Source organism: Lycorma delicatula, chromosome 3 (assembly GCF_047948215.1).
Source record: "Lycorma delicatula isolate Av1 chromosome 3, ASM4794821v1, whole genome shotgun sequence".
Taxonomy (NCBI): Eukaryota; Metazoa; Arthropoda; class Insecta; order Hemiptera; family Fulgoridae; genus Lycorma; species Lycorma delicatula.
The window spans coordinates 182,190,229-182,213,795 of record NC_134457.1 but is presented as its reverse complement, the minus strand read 5'-3'; the positions used below and the strand labels follow the sequence as shown (position 1 = coordinate 182,213,795).

The 23,567-nt window shown below is 27.9% G+C and overlaps 1 protein-coding gene across 2 annotated transcripts in view; it reads right to left on the bottom strand.

Moving 5' to 3' along the window:
- Positions 1-23,567, bottom strand: part of LOC142322267 (zwei Ig domain protein zig-8-like) — a 694,854-nt gene that overhangs the window by 148,848 nt on the left and 522,439 nt on the right. For both annotated transcript variants that reach the window (XM_075361166.1, XM_075361167.1), the window contains exon 4: positions 15,208-15,335. In XM_075361166.1, coding sequence (XP_075217281.1) covers positions 15,208-15,335 — 128 coding nt within the window. The remainder of the gene's footprint in view (positions 1-15,207; positions 15,336-23,567) is intronic.

The following is a 23,567-nucleotide window of genomic DNA, read 5'->3' as shown; positions in this document are numbered from 1 at the left end:
CGCTTCACCAGACCTCAGTTGTTACAGCAGGAATATATCAGAGCATCTACGTGAACAACGAGAGAAACGTTAGGGGAAAGAGAACTTGTGCTCTCAAGCACTCAATTGAAGCCTGCTTCAATTGTTATTTATCAATATCATCCCCATAACTATGAGTATAACGAATACAACGGATGTTCAGGGGGTGGAGCTCCTGGCTAGACAGGAAAGGCGAGTAAAGCGAGCATTAAATAAATAAAAATGGCCCAGCTTAATCTATATTACGCGATTTTACTCTTTTATTTGGCTCTTAAGTGTATTAATCTGAATTCAGTCATTAATGTGGATATAATAAAAGAAATATTCATTACACTCAACTAATTTTGTATAACCGAACGCAACAAGAGTGGGAAATATATATCCGCTTGTTAATCGCAGAACCTGGGCAACAGTCCCTTGTTACTACGTATTTTTTGTTATCGGGCGAGTACTGGTTTATTTAATGTTGATTACATACTGTTTTTTTTTTTTTTTTTTTTTTTTTTTTTATGGTGAGCATTGTGAATTGCATTCCGATCCTTATAGATCAATTTGAAATCGTTACTTGAGCTGGCCTTGGGAGACAAGCAACCTATTTTCGTCTTTCTTTCGGCACGATTCCCGTTCAGTCCGTCCACTGAAGGTCTGAATCTTATATAACGTATGTGTATGACTATTAAACGAGAGTATTTTCAACATATGTATGTTGTGTTACAAAAGAAAATATACATTTTTCGTTAATTACTCTTACTTCCTTGAAATATATTTAGAAAACTTGTCTTAGACAAACGTAAGAAAGATTTCCGAAGGCAATTTTCTTTCGATCGTAAATTCGTAACATCTGTCTCTTTTGATGTACCTATTATTTATATTTATTAAATAATAAAAGTTTTATTCTAATTTTGATAATCTAGATAAAGTCAAATATCAGCTTTATCACTCTCGTACTACCAAGTCATCTGTCCGTCTTTCATCCGGAACATTTTGGATTCGAATCCTAGTCAGCCTTGGCAAATTACACGCACTAAAAAATTAATCTGATCAATATGAAGTAGACAAACAGGCTAAAATATATTTACGAGTACATCACTAGCCTTTTGATTAATTGTTAACTTAGTATAACCTACAATAATGCTTAAAGTTTAATTTCATAATTTAATACATATATTGCGACAATTATTTTACAGTTATAATACTACAAAAAAATCTTATACGAATATATAAGGCGTACGGAAATTGAAAATATTACCTCTTTTTTTTCAGTTTAGTAAAAATTCACTCTATAAAAGGCTATCAAGATGTGACTGTAAAAAGCCCCTGAGTTGCAAATCAATGTCATTTTTATTGGTTCATTAAAAGAATGAATTTTTGCCCACTAAATTATGACTATTTATATAAATCTTTCCTCGCGTACACTTTGCATATTAACATCATATTCAATGTTAAAAGATTTTACGAATGATACTCATTAACCTAGAATAAAATTCGGCTATGTTTCTTGCAAAAAATTTTACAAAAAAAACATTTTATCTTTATCCTGATTGATGGACACTGTAATTTATAAATGAAATAATTAAGTAGTTTTTCTTATTCTCTTTAAATCAGTTTTAGTAGTTATTTTATAATGATATAATCTGAGCAACTGAAATAATCAAATGATTTTTTTTTTTTTACTTATCAATAAAATATTTAATTCTGTTTGGAACAGAAAAGTAATAATTAATACTAATAATTAAGTATAATTTTGAACAGTCGTTAGAAATTCAGGTGAAGAAGTATTTGTTTTGTATGTATATAAACTTTATCGGTGTTTTTAATTTTTCTATCAGAAAACCAATCCTTAATAATACAGTAATAGCTATGCTCTTATATAGCATAATAAAAGATGGTTTATGTTACTACAAAGAGACAAGAAAGCATTAAACTTTTTATAATCTTTTGTACGTTAAAAAATCAATAAATGAAATGAAAAAAAATAGTAAGTAGTAAGAGGAAATCTGTTACTTCAGAGATAAAAAATATTTGGATGTTAAGATTTGATGATAAATACTAATTCCGTTCAAAAAAAAATTCACATTTAACAAAATAAAATGAAAAGAAATGTGATTGAACCGAAGGAAATAATACTTTAAATGTTAGTATCGAACAACGTAAAATGTCAGAGGTCGAATAATATTCTGCTATTTACACAGTAAAGTCGCAATGAATGAACGAATAAGAGGCATAAAATCCGATTAACTAAGGAAAGGGAGCTTTTCTTTTGAGATCTAGTCTATTGTCAAACATAGATTTCAGAATCATAAAAAAAATCTCTGAACTATCTTGTCGATGATATATACTTCTACATACATTGAAATAAAAAGATTTTTTTCTTTCTGTGGTGGACAGAAATATCGTCGAAGAGTTTGAGATCCCATTCTATAGCTAATGTTTTGAAATAAGTGGCTCGATAAAGAACGAAATGAAGAGGTTATAAAAGGGATTTGAAAAACTGTTATTTGCTAGAAAATCTTATGAAATAAAGAGCTAACTTTACATAGAGTTGCATATGTTAGTTAAAACAGGTATGTTGTTTTTTGATAAATATCATTTGATAAAATAAAAAAAACTGCGGGATAACTTCTGTAGATGGCAGAAAGATTTAGAAATAAAAAGTTTAAATTATTATATAAAGTTATTATAGTATACGATTGAAAATTTTGATTGAAAATTTATCAAAATATTGGTATTATAGAAATAAATAAAAGAGTAGAAAGTATATATTGAGAACAATATTGAATTATTGAAAATAATAATAATAATAATAATAACATAAATAAATCATTGTGAGAAAATACAGAAAATTTTACTGAAAATGATTCTGTTTGGCGTGAAAGAGGTTGTGTGATATTCGCTGAGTAAGATAAACAAGCAAAGATCAGAGACCACGCTGAAAAAAAAACAAGAATGATATAATCCAAACTTTGTGTATTCAGAAGAAATGAAAACAAAAACTGAAGCACTCATCCCTTTCAAAGTACAACAGCAATTTACTGTGGGAAAAAACATTTTCCAAAGTAATATTAAAGTGGACACAGTCCTTTTGATTGTTATATAAAATATATGTACATGTCATTTTATTTATTTCAATAATAAAGGTTTAGTTGTCCTTTTATATTACATAATTTATAATATTTGAAATTTAAAAGATTTTTTAACCATTCTATCACTTATACAGATAACTATATCAGTATTGAGATCCGATCAGTGAACCGGCTGAGCCTTTATACGAAAAGCGCTCGTTGTGTTCAGTTTCTAGGTGTCAAGTAATGACATGATTAACTCTAAAATAAAATTTGTAAACGCCGTAAAACCATAAAGCCATAATTTTATGTTTGACTTCACTACAAGGTTAAGGTTTTCTGAAATTCAACTTGAGAGTTTAGGTTTTCTAAAACCTCAAATTTAGAATTCAAGGAAAGAAATAGTGGTTCTTTTAACCAAAATTTCGAAGAAAAATACGATATTACTTTTGATCGCACGGTGCGAATGCTGGTGGTGGGGGAAAATGGTAAAATTGAATTTTCTTTACGTTTTGAGGTATGCGAAGTACGAAAATACCATTCACTTAAAATGTAATTTCCTTATTTATATGTAGAGTTGAAACTTGATAATTATTTATATTGCTTTGTACTCTGAAAATCACTGCGTTTTTGAATACGAAATAGTGAGGGCGTCGGAAACGAAAATTCTGTCTTCTTCCATAGAACTGCGTGTTATTTCAATCGTAAAAATTTTAGTTTATGGAAATTCGAATTTTTAATCATAATTTATTTTTGTATTTTAATTATTGTAGGCTACAGTTTTGTATTAAGTGAATTGTGATTTTCAAATTGTGTAATAAATTAAACTAATCGTGATCTGATTATTTCAAACTTAAAAAACTTAAAGTACAATGCGTACAGGCTACTGGCCTAAAATAGCCCAGTTGTAATGTAAAATTAATTAAATAGTAAGTAATTTGTACAAATATAAACAAAACAGAAGAAGTAAAATAATGTTTAATTATATTAGTAGTTAATCATGACGAAAATCACTTTTAATTTTGTATCATTCATTAAATGGAAATTAAAGAAATAAGCTACTTTTAAGGTAAAATTTATAACGTTGAAGTCTTTGAATGAAAAAATAAAAATAAAATAAAATCTTAATTGTATACTAAAATCTAGCAAAGGAATTTGGATATTTAATATCCCAGATGGAACAAATTATTTCTTAAATATCCCAAAACAACGGTAAAAATTACACAACAGTTAAAATTAAAATATATTTTTTCAATATTCTGTTAATAAGAATATTAGCTAAGGGAATAATTGATTCAATTACATTGGTTATAATAAAGTAAAAATTTTGAGCGACTAAAATATAAAATTAATTTTTCCTAATAGGCGTACTCCTAATAAATCAACTCCGTACAAATTTGAAGTCACACGACGATGTCTTTTGAGGGTCTGAACTAGAAACGCGTAATAAGATTGCAAAATATTACTGTCGGAATAGTCTGGTATTGTTTGTTATGAGTATAATCTGGAAATCTTTTTGCGAAGAGTGACAGACACAGAAAATAATGTAGAGACTAAAAGAATAGTCTGATTCTACAACCGAAAAATTACGAATGATTTTTTTTTTTATTATTATAACTACACAGTGAATTTACAGTCTGTTCATTGAACAATAAGTAAATAAGATGTATTTAAATTAATATTGAGTTACCACAGACTCAGCGGATTGTGACTTAATAACGGAATAGATGAGCACTCCGAACGGCCAGACCATGAAGTCACCTAATTGAAGCGATAAGGCAAACCAAGAATATTGTTCCTCAGCAATGTTGAAAAATCACTGATCATGTTATCTAACAAATTGACCGCCAAATAATTCGGCTCCCGATCCAGACGACTTTGATACCGTAGACTGACTAGAGAGATTTCCTGCCGAACGGTTCGCAACTTAAGGTCATTAAATATAAGCCTATTACTTATGTACCGGGTATGTTGAACATTTTCTGCAGTGTTTTTGTTTGGAATAAATGATATATTATTTATATAATTTTTTTTTGGACCTCTCAAATATACTATTCAAAAACCTAGGCAGAAGGCAGCCATGCGAGAAATTTCTGATTATATAGACATTTTACAAGTGTGTAAGGGTCAATTATTATTCAAAAATTCCGGATTTGAAAAGACTCCATAATTTAACGCCATTAATAAATGATATTCGATTAAGTTTTTCTACTGAAAATTATGTCAGACATTTTACATGAATTAACCAATAATTTATTTTTCGAACAACATTGAAAATGGTTATAAAAATTAGACTTAATGAAGAATCTCAAATAATCATTGAATGTTTTAAAGAATGTAAAAGGTTAGGAATCTGCATAAATATTTTTATATAAACGGACCAGCGTAGAATAATTTACAAAATTATTTACAATTGGTTTTATAATCTCTGAATGTAAAAGATATTGTGCAGTATTCAACATTTTGAATATATTTGTACATATACAAAATACTGAATAATATTAAATATTAGAAAATTTATATAACTCTCATCTCTATTTTACTGAAATATCTGACAGATATTTAGTTTATAACTATTTTAATGAATATCGGAAAAATTCAATATTAAGTATTTTTTAAGTACAAAATTGCGGTTGGTGAATAAGAAACATGACATAAATATTACCGTAAACAAAGTACCAAAAGTTCAACAAAGTATACGTCGTTATAAATATTTCATCTTATGTTGACATCTGAATAACTTTGGTAAATTAAATTTTTTAATGAACTATCGATTAATTGTAAACATTGGTATTTTAAAGTAAAATAGATAAAATAGTTTTCTTTAAAAAAATTCTCTTTTAGTATACTCTATTGCAAAGTATTTTATCATTAGTTATCGACACTTGAAAATTGATATTAGAAGTTCTGTAATTAATTAAATAGAAACTGATGTCAGCATTCTTTGATCAACAAAAAAATATATATATAACAGAAAAGTAAGGCAATACATTTTAATAGAAAAAGAGACTCTTTACAGTCAATTCATTTTGTTTTTATTTTTTACTTTAAAGCAAACTTTACTAATTATTTTTAACAGCAACAAAATAAATAAAAAGTTTTACGTATTTTCAATAAAAATATACACAATATAAAGTTTTTTTATATTAAGACTTTTTTAGAAGAACTATAACTAGCCATCGCAAAAATTTCCGATAAATTAATCAATAAATTGGTAGGAGTTAGTAACACATCACCGGTTCATTCTTTAACACATTATTGTAATATTTTATCTTGATAATGTAACTCAAAAAACCTTGTAAATATAGTCATCGATACTGATCGATTGTTCATGTTTTATATTTAGTTCTCACATTGATGGGATGCTTTCAACAGTTTTCTTGTCTTACCTTTCTCATTAAAAGAATTGTATGTCAAACATTGTAATATTTACTAAAATGAAGAAATAATCAAGCCGATTCAAGAAAATCAATAAGGATTTACATTTTTATTCTTTATATTTTCTCTTTTATACTTTTCTATTAATGTCAATTATAATTTTAATACTTTTAGTTTTGTTTTAGATGAAATTTTAGAAAATAAACTCGATCGCGTTCTTCATCGCTTTGTAGTAATACACTTTATTTCATCAAAACAATTCTTATGCAGTTCTGAGCTATACTTATACAGATTTTTTTGTTTATTATGGAATTACCATTTAGAGTAAAATAATAGAATTCAAAAAATATTAAATTTTACTGAACTTAACAAAATGATAAAGGAAGCTATAAACTTAAAAAAATTTAAAAAATAATATTTGATAGCCCTCATGAATAAATGTGAATTTGAAATATTTTGGTGTTTATACATTTAAATAGAAACTGCATGATTATCCTTTATTTTTGTGAGAAAATAATTATATTGCATAGTTTCATCAAAGTTCATTTTAAGTTTAACGTAATCTGTGTTTAAATACAATCCATCATTTACCATCTCATTTAATATGTTTCGTAATAAATACTTTCTTTTTCGTACAAGGAAGTATTGTAATCGCCAAAAATTTCGGTTTTCAGATTTCAACGGAAATATCCTTTTTGACCATCCCTGAATCCATTTTGACTAGTTTCGGTGTACCTATCTCGCATAACTCAAAAACGATTAGCCTTAAAATGTTGAAATTTTAGATTTAGGACTGTTGTAATCAAGTTGTGCACCTCCCTTTTTGATTGCAATCAACTGGAACAAAAGTTTCCAAAAAAAGCCCAAAATCCAGGTTATTTTTTAATTTTGGGCTTTTTCTTAACTGCACTAATAAGCCCTCATCATAAGTGGTACTTATTTTCATTGGTTCCAGTGTTATAGCCAAATAAAATTTTAATTAATTATATTTTTGGATCTTATAACGGCAAGGCACATCGAATCCGACTTCATTCCCTTTTTTTTCATTTAAATATATTGATTTATTAATAATTATTTACCTCTGATTTTAAAACGTTTTACAATAAATAATAATTCATTAATAACAAAAAAAAAAAAAAAAAAAAAAATATTTACGATAAATACATGTAATTTAATAGGCAAAAGAAAGTCATGTCATTTCACATGAGATTTTTTCTGAAATATTTTATAATTTTTTCTCTTGATATATTTTTTTTTTTTAATTTATAGTCTCATCAACAATTAAAGTCATTAACGACTGGAATTTTACTACAGATGTACTGCTAAATGTGGATTCATGAACAGTATTAGGCTGGCCATTCCTGAGACGTGTGGTTAATTGAATTCCAACCACCAAACAACAACTGTATCCACAATATAGTATTCAGATCTGAATAAAAGTGACTGTATTTAGTCGTATTTGAACCTAAGAAACCTCGACTTCGAAATCACCTGATTTACGATGATGACATTTACCACTAACTCGGTCGGTTATACTGGACTTTAACATCACAGAAAATACGAATGTAATATTATTGTTATAATTGTATTTTTTTTTAATAGTCCTTTTAATAAGTCCTTTTTTAAAATTTGATTATATTACAATAAACACTTCCATTGATTTTGGAAAACATTGTACTAGATAAAGAATTTAGTAAATTTCAATGCTATTGGTCGTAGAGCTGTTGGAAGTAATAATAAATTATAAAACGAACGAATCAAAATATTGACTAAGTACTTGAATAAAAATAGAAAGTTCCCAAATCAAACATTACCTCAAATAGTCCTTCAAATGTCACAAATAGGGCTTATATCATTTGTTCATAAAATTCTGTATAAAATACACACGCAGATGCTTTTCAACGAATTTGTACTTCCATTTATGAATTTCTAAAATGATTTAATGTGCACTAACATGTCCTAATATTGCAAAGCTCTTTATCATGCAACTGTTTGAGATGAATTTGTAGGAGATCGGAAAATTAATTTTGCTGCAAGGTTCCTTGTGAAAGTGGGCCACGCAGTTGTTTCATTGATAATAATTTATGAGAATAGGTTTCAATTAACAAGTTTGTTTATTATCTTTTTGTTTTTATACTTATTTTGTTTTGGAATGCTACGTTTTTATAAGTGGATCACTTACTAATTTATTAGAAAATACGCATGCTAAACAGTAACAGATATGTTATTTTATTTTTTAATTTACATAAATTTTGCTTAAAGTTAATCCTATTTTAATATATAATTGTTACTTATGATCTTCGAGTGGTTTTGATGGATTTAGTTTAGATAAAATTCATCTAATTTTCTATATATTAAACACCATATTGTTTTTGTCGCGCATCATTTATAAGATATACAATTAATAATTATCTTGTTATTTTACTTTACGAAACATGTAATCCAAATGTTCTGTTTTATTTTATAACAATTTATGTTAGTCGTTCCTCTCAGAGATTACTTTACAGAGGGGGAACCTTAACAACAATTCTGAAAAATAATCAATTGTGGGGACTCCCTGCTTCGGCATACGATGGACATCAAGTCATCTGCATTATCTGATGCTGAATGCTCGCTCAATAAAGTATTAAGTATTTCAATTTCTTCTTCATTTGGCTGTCGAAGAATAAATAAGAACTAATGAAGTAATCAAATATTTCTTGAAAAGACCATATTTGGAATCATTACATATAAATTTCTTCGATTTTATTTAATCAAAGAAAATATTATTTATTCAATAAAAATTTAATGTACTACAATCATTTTTCTATAGTACTGCATCCCAAAATTGATCGCTTACTATTGCTCTTACAGTTGATTGATATAAGAAAAAATCACATTTACACCAGCCGTTAAACAAATTATTTTCATCTCATTCATTATTTATTTATATCATCACCTCACGCCCTAGTATTTAACATTATTTATATTTTTTTTGACAAGCAATAAGATATACATTTTTTTTTTTTTTTAATGAATGAATAATATAATAATTCATATAGTGGCTTTAGTGTAGCTTTATAATAATTAGTAGAGTATTTAAGGAGTGTAGCTTTATCACACGAAAAGACTACACTCCATATGGAAGGTTTTGAGTTTGAACCCCAGTAAGGTTAGTTGTTATTTTATCAAATTCATGTGTCATAAATTAACTGTATACAGAAATTGCAAAGTTTTGTTAAACGATAATAAATAATCCCGTTCTGGGGAAGTCCTACAACTGCAGGTGTTTCTGATGGACGGCTTATACACACATACACAAACAACTTAATTTAAAATATTTATGATTTATTTAAATATAATTTTTTCATTTATTTAATTCAATGATTCTATCTAAAGCTCGCGCGCATACCGTATTTGATTCGTGCGAATGTAGCGGTACTGGCGGAATCAGTTAGCACTAACTAAACTAATGTAATTTCACAACTTAAATAGAACAAATTTCGCTTGCAGATCGGCAACTGGTGTAGTTGCAAAGCTAACGTACCAGGTATCTAGTCGAGCGGACCAAGTTAATTTTTTATAATTTAACTATTATTCAATTATTTAATTCTATCATTCACCTGTGACGTCATAACAGAGCAGACGACAAATAGAATTTTTTCGGGATGGAGTGCGATTTTGAAAATATTGTTATTTTTTAATTGATAACAAATGTGCTCTACAGCCTCATTCCCTTGACCTTTTATTTTTAAAATGTAATGACATCAATGCACTATGTATAAAAGTAATCTGGCGATGTTTGGTCAAAATCAATACAGTAGTTTTGGAGATAAGGTGATGTAGAGTCCAACTCCAAACACCCGTAAATATGAACACTAAAATCCGGAAAATTTCCATCCGGCTTTTTGGTTGTTTTGGTTTCTTAGGTGTCAAAACGTGAAGATCCGGTGAAAAACGCATATGCTCAAATTAGACCGATTACAATAATTTCCCCTTTAGAGCTATAGCGCTACCTAGACGAGAAAGTAATATTCTATGACTTTAGACGTATTTAAAATGGTATTCTAGTGATATTTTAAATGGTATTAGGTTGTAACTTAACATCGAGTTCCACGGGTAAAAAGTAGGCTTCCCTATATATTTTAACTATATTTTGTTGAAAAAATCCTTATTCCCTTTAATAATTTTTTTCTAAAGTTGCAGTTTGTTCCTAATAATACTGAACATTAAACTAAAAGGCATTATTTTATGGTAACTCCTTTTTTTAAATTCAAGTTAGACTCGATTTAGTGAAATGTTAAACCAAATTGCCTCTTATTAAAAATAAGATTAATATTAATAATAAAAGTCCCTAAAAATCGCTGAAATTAGTTGTTTATGCTCTCATGATGGTGATAAAAATTGCCTGGAATATTCTAATATAAATTGATAGGCAACAGAATACGATGTAATCAGCAATAACAATTTTTATATACTTTTTGGATAATTTAGTTTATACTAATAAACTAGTTTTTATCTTGGCTCCTTCAGGGAATTTTTTCCATCAATATATTTATTGGTATAATAAAATAAAATTAAAGAAAAAGACATGCACACTGTTTCATAACAAGGAGAAGTTCAAAACTTTTGCTCAAAATAATTAGATTTTTTTTTATGAAAAGAATAAACAATTTTCTATAAGTCGGCTTTACACAGTTTCGAAAAGTAAAATGGCTGATTGATGCTTGCACATATAAATCAATTATTTTTTAAATTATGTTAAGTGTAATTCCACAAACTGGAAATTATTTTTGACAGTATTTAATTTATTTTACTATTCTAAAATTTTTTAAATTATTTTTTACTAGGAATAAAAAATAATTATTTTATGCTTACTAATTCCAGTATTCTCATAAATTAATTTAATTTTCACAACGGTTCATCAGATTATTTACATTGGAGATAATTATGGAATGGAGGAAAATTATTATTTTCTGGAATAAAATTTGAAGTATCTTTTATAGTTTATTACAAAAACCACAACATCTAAAATAAAAAAAAAACGTGAAAATTACCTCTTCATCTATATTAATATGAACGAAAATCACGAAAATGCTCTACGAGCATCACGTCCTAATCGCCCGCTCTAATTTGTTTAAATTCGCAAAATAGTATTATCTTAGGATATTTCTAAATTTCTGAAATGGGCCCAGGGATCCCAAACAAAGAGGTGAATTCAAAATCCAAATACTGCTGGATCATTAAACTTAAGTTTGTATCTACCTTAAGTATAATCAAGATTGTTACCTGGTTTTTTCGGAAAGTTCTCTGTCTGACAAAGAGACGGCGCAGATATGACGAAATAACTAAGATATTTTTGATTCATGATCTTTTAAATGGCGTGCTGTGAAGTTTCAAATTCATACATTAAGCTGCACATTTGTAGCAATCGAGTAAAGCTAATAAGTTTTGAAATTTAAAAAAAATGGATAAAAAAATGGAAGTACGAGCCTTTCTAAAGTACTTTGTTTTAAAAGGTTAATCCTGAGTGAGGACATAAAAATCTAATTAGTTATAAACTTTTAAAATTCATTCCGTTTGTTTTCGGCGTAAAAAGTGGACTGCTAAGTGTGTGTGTGTTTGTGTGTGTGTGTGTGTGTGTGTGTGTGTGTGTGTGTTTGTGTGTGCAAATTACAAAGAGATACAACAGTCTTCTTAAGATTGTCGAACTTTAGTGGAATGGTAACGTCTCGGCCTTTCTTCCGGAGATCCCGGGTTTGAATCAGGGTCAAGCATGGCATTTTTCGTAGCTACAAATTTTTATTTTTTATTTCCATGCATAGCTTAGAAGTCATGTGGTGAATAATTCATCAAAAAAAAGCTTAAAAATATCTTGATCGCAAGATAAAAAAACTGCATTTCGTCTCGCTGATCAAAGGATTTTTATTTGTTGATTTTATTAATTAAACTTTTCTTTATTTGACAATAAATATGAAAAATCAATTTTTATTTTTGCTCTACACGTATTCGTACATAAGATTTTAGTATCTAAATGCAAATATTATTAAAACCAAAGATCACACAAACGTAACACAAGAAGGAAAACTGTCTTTTAACTCCAACCCTTTAGGTTAAAATTCCTCTCAACATTAGATTACTGTTTCTCTTATACGATACCGTACAATAGTGTTGTAAGAAATAAGTGATAGACTCATGTAAGATATATTAGAGAGACGTACGAAAATTTTAATATACTGTGTTTATAGAACAAGAATTTCATATAACATTTTAGCCCATATGTATTTAGCAACTGGAAAAAGATCAAAAGGCGCCTGGCAACAGAAACAGGAATTACTTTATACACAGGGGAAAACATTTGTAGGTGTGTTTTAGCTCATATGTAATTATTAAAATATATGTATTTTAAATTGATTGTATATATTTTTTTTTTTAAAGTGATGATATAAATAAAACATAAGTGATATGCAAATGAAAGATGTTATATTGTTTCTATAAAAAAACCGTATTATTTTTTAAAAACTGAGGTAACACGAGTATTTTTATTTCGTAATTAAAATTGTAAAAAGGAAATTAAAACTGGATACAGAAATAACTGCGTATTTTAACCAATGGGAAGATTCATATACGTACATTTTTTGTTCAAAAGGACTTTAGAAGTATCCTTTTTTAAAGAATAGATGACCTTCCTTTAAACAATATATATATAACAATAATATATATATACAATAATATATATATATATATATATATATAAAACTGGTACTTTATGAAAATTTAAAAAAATATATAAAAATTTTCGGAAATATGTATGTATTTTTGATTAACTTGCAAATTATTTTTCCATTCCAGCTACATACGTAAAGAAAAGGATATGATTTAAACTGGACTTTATTATTCTTCTGACATGAATGTATTATTAATAAATGTTTAAATAAAACCGTAGCTTATACATAAAATTAATAATTTTGAAGCCTAATCATTAACCAGTGTCTTGCAGTTATCAGGTTTTTTTATTAAAAGATTTTAAATCAAACACATCATAGGTTGAAACATTTTAATCTTTTGAAAGTGATATTAATACAATTTAATAGAAACAATGGACCGGTTTGTCTTATAGGTGGTCTTTCATATATTTTTACATCTGTTGTTGTTATTTGGATGTAAGATAAATGAATAAATATTTAACAATATATCGGATATTTTTTAATTAATAGAGAAGTTCTATAGTAGTTTTATGTTATAAAAATAGATTTACGATTGAAACATAACTATGTTAAATCTATAAGTATTTAACATTTACTAATTACTACGAATTTACTACGTAATTTACTAATCTACGAATTTTATTTTTAGTAATTTGCAGCAGAGTGTATAATTTAGTAATTTGCTTTGTCAATTATTTATAATTTTAATGCTTTAAGATTAACATTAAACTCATATTACGTTCTGCCTCGATATTTATTTCATTGCATTCTTTTTACAATATAATAAGTTACATGTATTAAAATATTAAATATAATATTAATTAATTATATTAATATAATTAATTAATAATATTAAATATTAATATAAACTTTAGTACTGGATATATAAACGATATAAAAATTGGAACCAATTATTGAAATAATTAACATTAATATATAATAATAGCATTATATATATATAATTTTTTTTTCTATATTGAGTACTGCTTACCTTTCTTAGCTTCATTCTTTTATTTGTTGACGCTAGTTTACTTTTTCGGAACCACTCCATTGTCAAAACTTAATGTGCTGGTTCTTTTAAATTTCTGTTAATCTCTACATAGCGTTTAGTCAACACCCCTTCCTATATTTGGCATCCATCTAGTCTTCTTCTTGTTGATGTCAAATATAGGAAGGAACGTGAACCAAACGCTATATAAAGATTAACAGAAATCTAAAAGGACTATGTATAATAAGTTTTGACAATGGAGTGGTTCCGAAACGCATCAACAAGTAATAAAAGGATGAAGCGAAAATAGGTAAGCAGTGCATAACATAGAAACTATCTTAGCAGAAAAGATAATAGTAATTTTATTAGTAATATAATTTTATAATATATATATAATAATTTTACATAATTAATATATATATATATATGTTTTGCTATCATCCTAGAAAAACAAATGGGACAAATATTTTTTTCCATATTGCATTTCATTTTCTGGTATTTCATCCATTTTTGCTTACCTATGCCTTTTAATTAAACCTTTTCCTGAAATCTAATGGAGATCTGACCGATCTCCACTAGATTTACGCATTAGAGGTTTGGAGGATTTTCTGTAATTTGGTTATCTAATACGGTGAATAAGCTAATGATTTGTCTAGGAACAATATTTTTAATTTGACTGATGCACAATAAGCTAGTTAGTTGAATAGATTACAGTTTAACGAAAATTAAGTTCCAGTCTTCTCCGATATAAAGAGTTTAGTCAGTATTGAATTGACAATGGTATAATACAAAGGTAAAATTTAATAAAATAATCATTTTCTTTAATAAAGGAAAAGTAGGGAATGATAAAAAATTTTCATTTTTCTACTTTTTTATTTTGTTTGGAAATACCTAAATAAAAATTTACACTAGAACTCCAGAAGTAATTGTCCTTTTAAAGTTTTTCGTGAATATAAATGGTAACCTAACCTAAAATACCCTTCAATAACACAGTGAGAGTACTCTAAGTAAAACATAACCTTGTAAAAAGGATCATTAATAAACTTATTCAATAAAAATTTTCATTATATCTTACCTCAGAATTATGCGTCCAGTAGACAGAAGGTGGAGGTTCTGGACTATGCTGTACCACACATGTCAGGTTCATAGTGCTTCCTTTATTGATATACATCTCAGGTCCACCAAGAATTGTCGTTACTGGTTCTGCATCAAATAGACCTTGCTGAATTAATCAGACTAATCCGTTCTAATTATATACATGCAGTTATGTAAATTAATCTTACATATTCTACCATATTAATGTACCATACAATTATGTAATATACACAACTACTTTTACCTGTTGCTTATAATTATATTTATAGAAAACATAACATATATTTACTTCTGTAGATATAAATTTTACAAACATTAGTTCATCATACATGAATTAAATTAAATTTAAGATTTCATATATATTTACTTACACACATATACAATAAATATTATACATATAAATATTTATACATATTATATATATATATAAAATTACAGTTGCTTAGTACCATTTTAGCTTAACTAGATCACTCATATCGGCTACGCAAAGATTATTTAGAAGTAGAGTTCAGTAGGTATATAGCGTTGGGCTACAGCGTGTATTTATAGTTCCTTTCATCCCCGGAATTATTTCAGGTATTTATACTAAAATGTAGAGCCTGATAATACGAATAGCGAGACTATTTGTATAATGCTGTGCATTAATTCACACACTGTTATTAATAACGATACCGTAACTGTCATACACTTAATATTATGAAATAATATAGTTGGCTGATATTATTATTGACACTAGCTTTAATTTGCTGATAAATATGTTATACTATTCATTTATCACGATTTCAATCAATAATTAGTAAGTATTCTTATAATTTTGGTCTTTATTTTCACGTCCTGATTTTGTTTGTAAATAACGATGTGTTTTTTAGTAGAAATCGAACGCTTTTTTAAGTTATCCAAATAACATTGATATTATAAAAATCAATATTATTAAATAAGGTAGTATTTTAAATCTCCAAAGTAACACTACATAAGTTATTTAAACCTAGAAAATTAGATCTACTCTTTTAAAATTAAATTATTCAACTAATTTTAAGTAGAATGAAATTTAGCAGAAATATATTTGATTTTGTTATTTTAATCAGTACTATAGAAAATATAATTTTGTACTAATGTAAAGTTTGAGTTGGAGCTATTTATGCACGTTGCATAAAACCTAATAATTTCGAATTCAAATCCTAATCTGCGTTGGTATTTTTACGTACTATGTATCACATAAATTACGTATCCAAGTTTAAGCTTGGAAACGGGTATCTCGAGAATAAATCATCTCAAATTTATTTGGTACAGTAATAATAATTGTAAGTTTTTGTATGAAATATTTTTTTGGTAAAAATAACTTAAAAATTTTCCTGGTAACAAGTTTTTCCATATCAGTAAAATAATCGGAACGACATATTCCTATCAATAGGCCAACTTAAGAAAAACGATTTTACACAAAACTCGGGAAATTTTTCATCAGGGAAAAATTTAAAATTTTTCATAATATATGTTGAGCTGTTAAAATAAATTGTTGTTACTAGTAATATACACCCGCAATACTGGGATGAGCATAGTGCCAGAGAATAATAAAAATTGAATAAATGTTGTAAAAGATTACAAATTTTCTTTAAATTTAATATTACCTAAAACAAAAAATAATTAATAGATTTTTAAAAATCAACAACCGAATACTATTCTACATATTTATGGGGTATAATATTGTGAAAATGATGAAAATGCCTTCTTAAGGTGGAACTTAATTTAATCTGGTTTTCATGTTTACTTAAAACTTAATTACGACATTATAAGTTAAATTACATGTAATATAATTCAAATAAAAATTTTATATATAGTATTTTAACTTTAGTAATGATATATAGACGATATAAAATCTGATGTGGACTTTCCTGTGCGACTATTAAATTACTGTACAGATTTGTGCCTCAGTGTATATGTTGTTCTTGTGAGGGTCTATTTTTCTGTCACTCTGTAGTAATTTAATGTAGATAAAATTAAACAGAAATTCCAGAATAATTAAATAAAATTAAACAGAAATTAAATTAGAAAATCCAAAAATAATACGATTTTAAATTATAATTTTCAATTAATATTAAATAATCAGATGTTTCACCAACTCTATTACATATACACGTATGTAATAAACATATTATTACATGTATGTAATAATATGTTAAATTACATATACCCATTTATAAAGTACACAAAAGTTTCTTTCACTAATAACTTCTGAATTTTTTTAATATTTTTTTTTAATGTTATTACTGAATAATTATTTATTGTATATATTTTTTGAAATCACGGGTTAATAACTATTATTAAATCAACATATTTAATTTAAATTAAAAAAAGTTAAAAAATAAATTAAAAAAAGGTAAAAAATAAAAAGGGATAAGAAGTCTGATTCGAACCGATGTGCCTTCCTCTTGTAAGATCCAAATATTTCATTAATTGTATTTTAATTTGGCTATAACTCTGGAACCAGTGAAAATAAGTACCTCTTATGATATATCGTTGAAAATTTCTCAGTGAGGGTTTAATACTGCACTTAAGAAAAAGCTCAAAATCCAAATTTATTTTGATTTTGTACTTTTTTAGACACTTTTGGTTCAGTCGATTGCAATCAAATCGGGAAGTGCACAACTAGGTGTTACAATAGTCCTAAATCCAAAATTTCAACATACTACGGCTAATCGTTTTTGAGTTATGCTAGATACGTACGTACATACATATGTAGGTACCGACGTCACGCCAAAACTAGTCAAAATGTATTCAGGGATGGTCAAAATGAATATTTCCGTTGAAATTGGAAAACTGACATATTTCGTGATCACAAAACTTCCTTTACTTCGTACAGGAAGTAAAAATGGAACAAATTATTGAAAACAGACTTTCAAGAATATTGGCATGTATTCATTATTCACTGGGCGTCTGACTGCATACTTAATAATTCACTTCGATATTTCTGAGCATCTAAAAATGCAATAGATGCTTGTTGATTCTAGCAGCTTGAAACTCTTCGAATGACGTTTACTGGTTTTATGGGAGTGAATTACAGTGGTAAATGTAGTCACTTTCCATAAATTCTTATATAATATTTGTATTTGAAAAAGATTATTTTGAATCGAATTTTTTTTATGTTAATATATGATTTTATCATATGATCATATCTCTTTCTTAATATTATAATGATCAACTTATACATTACATGTTCATTTAAAGCAATTTCAAGATATTTTTATTAAAATTTATAGGTAACAATTCACTAATTCATTAGTTGGATTAATACATTTTCGTGTTTAAAATAGTACTTTTAATCATTTTAGATAAATATGTTTAAAATAAGTTTTTATCAGAAAAATTTATTAGTTATAATTTCTTACACATGAATATAATTTTATGTACTGTCAGGTTACAATTAAGCAAATTTAATATGTTGCTTTTAACAGTTTATAATTAAATTGAATATGTCTACGTGTATAAAAGCGTTAAAACTCAATTGGAGAAAACATTTAATTCCGCTTGATAGACACGTCATTACCATTCATTTCTCATTATCATTAATCAAAATAAACTTAGGCTCATATAAAGAGAAAAAGTAATATACAGTACAAGTATACAAGTTAAATCCTACTTCTACAAATAAAGTTTATAAGTTGATATTAACTTCAAAAACACAAATTCTCTTTAAATTTTTTGAAATAATTTTTTTTTTTAAAGTATTGAAAATAATCTGAAAATAATTTAATTAAAGTGTTGTTTATAAAATCCAATTTTATAATCATTCTCGGTCTTTCATCCGGAGGTCCCGGGTTCGAATCCTTCTCAGGCATGGCATTTTCCCACACGCTACAAATCATGCATTTCATCCTCTGAAGTAATATCTAACGGTGGTCCCGGAGGCTAAAAAAATCCCTTTCGGCACGCCAGAAGGCGGAAGTAGATTTCACCGGTGTTAAGAAGGGGATAAAAAATATTTAGTTAAGAGACCTGAAGTTAATAAAAATCTTAAATTGACTCAATATGACAATGGTTGCATGTGAAAAAACGTTTCGCATGTTTAGCATACTACAAGACCCATCTTCTTGCAATTCCAGCAATATTTTGGTGATCTCTTGCCGTAAGGGTTGGTCATATCAAAAATTGTTATGACCAACCATCATATGACCAACCATGTTATGACCATTGTTATGTCCTCCAAACATTACCAAAATAGATTTTGGTAATGTTTGGAGGACTAACGATCACTTCAAAACGATTCGATACTGTGCCTATTAAGAGAGGTATGATTTTTTTTTTTGTATTCAAAACCCCATGTTTACCACCACCCTGGGCCAATGTTTGGTGATAGCAAAAAATGATATTGAAATATGTTTTAGGCCCTTATCGAAGGAATAGTAGAAGGAACTTTAAAAAAATTCGATATTTTGCTTAATATGAAAGTTATAGCGATATTTTGTTTTTTGAAAAAGCCCCCTCATTTCCACCGTCATGGTCCGATTTTGACCGATAACCAAGATTTTGAGACGATTTATTTTTAAGGAACAATTTGAAAGTGATTGGCGCAAGATTACGGCAGTTATCGTGTCCACAAGAAAGTGAAATATATAAATAAATGTATATATAAACTTTTGAGCTGACGGTGGTTCTGGCGTCTGGGGGATGTGAAACGCGAAGATATGTCGAAATTTTCTGGAAGTCGAATCATGGTACCCATTAAAATAGGTAGCTTTCTTATGAAATCTACCTAAAAAAAATAATTATAGTCATAAGTTTAAACGATAATTGTACTCATTACAAAACATCTTTCAAAAATCTGAATCATTTCTATTTTGAGATACATAGTTTGATACCTTAAATCAAATTTAAGGTAGGAGTAAGTGTCTTACTTAAATCTTCTTTTTCTTAGTTCAGGTACAAATATATCTGGTGAAAAATTAAGTTTACAAAGTTTAGCGCCAGTTGCTTTATTTATATTGTGCATAACACTTAACGTTCTATAGTCAGTAATGCTTATCGGAGTAAATAATTTTCACTGGAAAAAGCTATGAGTAAGCGTAAGAAGAATGGTTATTTTAAAAGTTTAGAAAGTTTAATACATTAAGAAGTAATTCATACAAAACATTTACTACAACTATTAAAACTTTATGTTACACTAACGATTAATATTTATCTAATTCTTACATTCCGTTATAAAAATATCCATAAAATAGATTCCAGAACATTAATACTACCTATATATACTCGTACTTGTCCCTTATGTATACATTCATTATCTATTCATCTGACACCTTTTCTTCAGGTTTTTAAACCCCAATCTACATTTCATTATAACTAATTTATGGTCACTCTCAATATCTGTTCCAAGGTAAGTTTTGCAGTCGATTAGTTGATTTCTTTGCTTAACCATGACATAATCTATCTGATACCTTGCAGTATCGCCTGGCTTTTTCCATGTGCATATTCTTCTGTTATGATTTTTAAACTGGGTGTTGGCAATTACTAAATTATACTTCATGCAACACTCTATAAGTTGGTACCTTCTTTCATTCCTTTTCCCCAGCCCGTATTCACCCACTATATTGCCTTCCTTGCCGTTTCCAATGCTTGCATTCCAACTATTATTAAATTTTCATCTCCTTTTATGTGTTTAATTGCTTCGTCAATTTCTTCGTATAAACACTCTACCTCATCGTCATCATGGGTGTTTGTAGGCATATAAACGTTAACAATAGTTGTTGGTTTAGGTTTCTACAATGATTCTATCGCTGTACATTTTGAAATACTCTACTCTCTTCCCTATCTTCTTGTTCATTACGAAACCTACTCCTGCCTGCCCATTATTTGAAGCTGAGTTAATTATTCTAAAATCACCTGACCAAAAGTCGTTTTCCTCTTCCCGCCGAACCACGCTAATTTCTATTAAATCTTCATTTATCCTATCTATTTCCTCCTTTAAATTTTCTAACCTACCAACCTTTTTTAGACTTTTAACATTCCGCGCTGGTAGAATGTTATTTTTTAATTTTCTCGGAGATCCGAACGGGGGACTAGTTTACTTCCGGAATATTTTACCAAGGAAGGCGCCTCCAACATTGCTATATGAAAATTGCAGAGGTATACATTTTATTGGAAAAAAAGCAGCGGTAGTTTTCCATTGCTTTCAGCTGCGCAGTACTCTGAGGACTGAGTGATGTTGATATGGCCGTTTAAGGCGTCCTGACCTACGCCCTTAACAACTACTGAATGAGCAGCTGGCCTGTTTCAGGAATCATTTCTTAGTCTGGTTCTCAACAGATACCTCTCCAATATGGTTGCACCTTCGGTTACTCTGGATCACTGAGCACTCAAGCTCCCTCACCAACGGCAAGGTCTCATGATTCATAGAGAAAGAGTTATGAAAGTACAATATGCATTATAAGAAACATAACCTAACGCTTGTTTCGCTCGCTAACTTTGTCTAATTTACTTTACCAAAATTTTGGCTGTGAAATTCCGAAAATGTACCAAAATTCATTTTCACCACCTTTCTGAAATATATCGTACTTCTTTTTCTTAACCAAATAACGTAATATATGATTTCATACCATAAAATCGTTAATGATTAGAAATTATCATTGATACCTATATATATAGACGAATATTATTTATATTTAATATTCGTCTAGTCTACTTTTTTTTTTCTTTTTTTGAAGTCTTGTTATAAACTGTTTTATTCGTCTAGAAAATTAGGAACAAAATTAGTATTAAATGAAAGTCACTGTGATTTATGATTGCATTTAGACTTATTTCTTAATATTAATATCTTTGCTCCCTGTAGAAAGTTAATTTTCTTTTTAGGAAAAAAAATTATATACTGTAGACATCCGCAACTTTTTAAACATATAATTAATGTGATTTTACGAGAAAAACGGAGTAGCTAAATCGTAATTATATTTCTACGTCCGTAGTATTTTCAGAGCATTAATTAACTTCAATTATACTTTCAAAGAATAAATTTTGAAATTCGAACTAGTACATAGTACTATATATATATATATATATATATATATGAACTAAGCTGTATCAAATAAAATTTTCAAAGAGACACTTCATTAAAATATGCAGAGCTCTCAAATAGCTACTGTAACATAATAAATTGTACAATTCCTGAAAGAATGAATCGTTTGCATGAAACTGTAAAGGCGCATACATAGACTTTTCTCAGCCTCAAGGGATTCATTCTTCGCTTGAAGCTAATAAGAAATTCGTGTTTGATGTAGAAAAATGATCCAATTGCTCTTACAAGCTGATATTTCATTCTTCTGTCTGGTCGATAAAGGATTCTTACGATATCTTTAAGGCGATAACTGAACCAAAAATAAGAAAATACTTGAAAAGTTACACTGCTTTTTCTGTTGCTGAATTATTTATTGGCATTATTTTTAAACATCAAAACACTAAAAAAGAAAAAAATATATAATAAACGAAGTTAGTTTACTTGATATACTATTTCTTTTTTTATGTTAGTGTTTAAACGAACTAAAAGAAATAAAATAGAATTTTTTAATTAGAATGATTTATTTTCTCAGTACTACAGATTTCAGTAATTTATTTTTATTTTTTTTATTTGCATATTGATATATTGTCAAATAAAATTCCTCTGTAAAATAATTAACTGATTTCATATTGGTTTATCCAACATCTGAATTCATATATCAGTAAAAAACCCAAGTTTAAAATATTTATGCAAATTATTTTCAGTATATCAGATTTATATTATAAAACATCAACAAAATTTCAGAATATGACATTTTTTACTACGTCATAACTAAAATAAACTTCTTTAATTAACGCTATCTGCTTCGTAAATCATTATGAATTTATGTTATTTATATAACTCAATATAATCCTAAAAAATGTGTCTTCAGTATATTAAATAATTCCCACTCTTTTACTAATACTAAAAAACGTTTACCCTAAATGTTTATATCGGAATAAGACCCAAAGTAAATTAATAGAATATATAATTTTGTTAATTTAGTCTTGCTTCATTAAATTATTTTTATGGGAAAACAGTTGCGCTTTCGGCTCACGAGCGACAGTTACGCAGCATCATGTAAATCTTTTCAAGTAGAAGTTTCAGGCTTCTCTTAGATTGCAACTCACGCTAGTCTATTGTTTCATCACGTAAGAGATGTGGTATAAGTAGTGATCTGCTGCCAGGCAGGCAGATCACTTACGCCACGCTGTCTCCATCCATTTCTGTCCCAACCCTTCTCGTTCTTCCCCTCGCGGTTTTCAATCTTCACCCCATCTATTAACTTCATCGTTCTTCTTCCTCGCATCCTTTATCCTTCT